Source organism: Perkinsus marinus, assembly GCF_000006405.1.
Source record: "Perkinsus marinus ATCC 50983 genomic scaffold scf_1104296960410, whole genome shotgun sequence".
Taxonomy (NCBI): domain Eukaryota; phylum Perkinsozoa; order Perkinsida; family Perkinsidae; genus Perkinsus; species Perkinsus marinus.
The window spans coordinates 1-2,817 of record NW_003206160.1 but is presented as its reverse complement, the minus strand read 5'-3'; the positions used below and the strand labels follow the sequence as shown (position 1 = coordinate 2,817).

Sequence of the window (2,817 nt, the reverse complement as noted above, 5' to 3'; positions counted from 1 at the left end):
CATGCTATCCGAGGCCTCCCTAAACCACACCAGTCGCGGCAACGCTGGGGCTGCCGACAAACTACCGGTCATCATGTCGCCTGCGATTATCACGTCTGTTATCTCTGCTTCGCGACCTATGCCTATGCAGAGATCGGTCTCGACCACCCAATCGATGGTTCCTATACTCATCCAAGGACTGATGTAAGCCTGGTACGCTCTGAAACAGGGGACACCATGAGGGAGCGGGTCAATGCACCATCCAAGCGGCCTATCACCTCCCTATTGCCAGTGAATCCAGTAGTGTGGTCGTGTGATGCAGGAGCCGAAGTGAAGTCAACATTGAGATAATGCCCAGCAGCTATCTCCAGGCCGTACATGCAGTTGTAGGCCTTCACTGCATCGGCAACATGCGAGTACCTACTCCAGTGAATGAGCGATCAGACCGAAGACCTTGGCAACGACGGTAAATGCTACTAGACCGCAAGGAGGATGTTCGCGAGTTCATGAGGTAAATATCACCATAGGATGAAAAAGGCCAGATATAACCACAACACACTCACTGTATAAAAGCGCAGTTCTTGTTGTCGAGCATTCGGAAGTCTTCGATATCTGACCATAGCAGTAAGGCTTGGACAACTATGATACCAAGCTTACATCCGAAGGTGGCGAAGGCCTTGTTAAGATCAGTCTCCGAGACCTTGAACCCCATGGGTATGCTCCAGCCAACCCACAGCTTCTTACTCGCTTTCAAGGGCGGAGCGAAAGCCACATGCGTCGCATGACCGTGCTCATGCAAATCCCTGAGGCAATCGTCGTCACGATACCACTACGGCTATCGTGCTATACTACTTTTCAACATGAGACTGCAGGAAAGCCGCTGCTCTAGTCGACCTCAGCGTGACATGGAGCACAGGGATGCCAGCTATGGTTATCTAACACGGGATCATTCAGAGCCTCATACGGCATTGCCGACACCAACGTGGACATTTGATGCAAAAAATGAAGTCCAGACTTGAACTACGTTAGTGGAGTTCTCTCACTCATTAGTAAGGACATATTCTAATCATCTTAGATCAGCAGTATAAGCCTCTTCCGAATGGATATGATCCATTTTCCGCTAGGTCCATATTACTATTACCTTATTAGTTTCCACGAGATCATCCAATCTGACCCAGCGAGCTAAGAAGCTTTCAATGGAGCGTCTAGAATCGACGTCGACCTCGGAACTGGGTAGGTTCCCAAAAATAACGTATCGGTTGTTGAGGTACTCCCGATGAGGATGCTTACTGTAGTCGTCAAGCCTACATATGATGCGAAGTGAAATGAGATACAGATAACACAACCAAGAACTCTCCGAGAGAAGGCGAAAACACGTCGTTACCAACTCGAAGTTAACGACAAGTGGTCCTACACCGTCAGCGAATTCTCTTACGACGACTATGAACCCACTGAGCGACTCCTGTATGATGCCCCTCCCCCATACTACAGCGCAGCACAGTCATCATGTTCAAGGTCGTGTATCTCACTCCAATGCGACACTGGCTGCTCTGGAGGTTCGATCCTCAACGCTTGCTTCTCGTCGCTCAACAGACGCCGTCGCATGCCTATCCATCAAGATCTATGAGCACCCCCTACCCTCGATACTACTACCACCAGCATGTCTAGCTCCAGTGCCAACGACACGAGCGCCGGCAAGATACTCCCCGGTTAGTGGGTCCACGTCCATTCGCACCGCAATACCACCAGTGGGAGCTGATCCATCTCCAGCAGCGCTGAAAAAGCTACTACAAAGAACAGCATCACTAAGTTCCCTCACCCTTTCCCCTTGTGATGATGATCACCTTGCTGTGGAGCAAAGTATACATGTACCTGTATTGAATCCATACCACTCCACGGTCAGTTCGCGACACCCGCTCACTTCATTATCATCGAATTTGGAATTGTCGAGCTTCTCACGGGCAGAATAAGCCGACTTGGTATTCTTGAAATCAACGATAATCTTATCTTCTTCCTTCTCCACATTTCTGAACACGTTTACCGGTGCACACACGCGGCCTCACTCAATACAGAATACTACAGGACTTCACCAAATCTACCGCATCGCATCTCTACTTCTGCTTCATCCGTGTCCTCAGGAGCGTTGAATATGAACAGCGTGCCTGGGGAACAGGTCATCCACCGCGCGCCTTTGTCAACTACACTAAGTCGCCTCATACAAGTTCCAACAAGTAGTATAAACACCACAAGTAACGCTTTATCCTGTTGGTGTAAAGCTATTGATCTAGGCATTACTGCTAGGAGGGTTGTTGAGCAACTCCTGTGCATTGTCCGGCACCCCTTCCCCAGACATGGCAGTGTCCTCCCCCTGAGCATCCCCATGCTTTGGGGACAGCTGTTGTTGCACACCCCCAAAGTCTCCATAGTCCACGAAGAGATCTTCGCCATCATCATCATGGGCATCCATTGGTAACCGTTGGAGAAGAGGAGAAGGAGAGGCGAGGAAACAACAAAGAGAAGAACGCCATAGACACACAAAAGAAATAAACCCAGCACTGGCTCCTGGCAAGAGGCACATTACCGAACACATATGATGCCACTATTGAACCCCAACTTGAACGCACCAAGTCTTTATAATAATGCTGAGGCTGATGGCCGAGACTGGTAGCTATAAGGTTGGGGACCCTGCAGTACTGTCTGGAGTAAGCTTCCCATGCGGTGGCGGATTAATGTCCTTCAACGAACTGAGATTAATGACCTAAATGCACGAAATGCACGAAACCCACATAGTGGGTCTGGTAACGCAGCGCATCAACAGGAATACAGAAAAGGAGTAAC

General features: G+C 49.5%; 2 protein-coding genes across 2 annotated transcripts in view; both read right to left on the bottom strand.

Annotated features, from left to right (window-relative positions):
• Pmar_PMAR019618 (hypothetical protein) overlaps positions 1-2,157 on the bottom strand; it is a gene marked incomplete at both ends in the record, with an annotated part of 2,491 nt that extends 334 nt beyond the window's left edge. The window contains 10 exons of the mRNA XM_002772722.1: positions 258-399; positions 543-591; positions 637-782; positions 832-914; positions 1,121-1,283; positions 1,469-1,586; positions 1,633-1,754; positions 1,799-1,851; positions 1,901-2,006; positions 2,060-2,157. Coding sequence (XP_002772768.1) covers positions 258-399; positions 543-591; positions 637-782; positions 832-914; positions 1,121-1,283; positions 1,469-1,586; positions 1,633-1,754; positions 1,799-1,851; positions 1,901-2,006; positions 2,060-2,157 — 1,080 coding nt within the window. The remainder of the gene's footprint in view (positions 1-257; positions 400-542; positions 592-636; positions 783-831; positions 915-1,120; positions 1,284-1,468; positions 1,587-1,632; positions 1,755-1,798; positions 1,852-1,900; positions 2,007-2,059) is intronic.
• Positions 2,158-2,263: 106 nt separating this feature from the next.
• On the bottom strand, positions 2,264-2,446 carry Pmar_PMAR019617 (hypothetical protein; the record flags this gene model as incomplete). The annotated part of the gene is made up of 1 exon (XM_002772721.1): positions 2,264-2,446. The coding sequence occupies one exon, from the start codon at positions 2,444-2,446 to the stop codon at positions 2,264-2,266; it is 183 nt and encodes a 60-aa protein (XP_002772767.1).
• Positions 2,447-2,817: the final 371 nt, after the last annotated feature.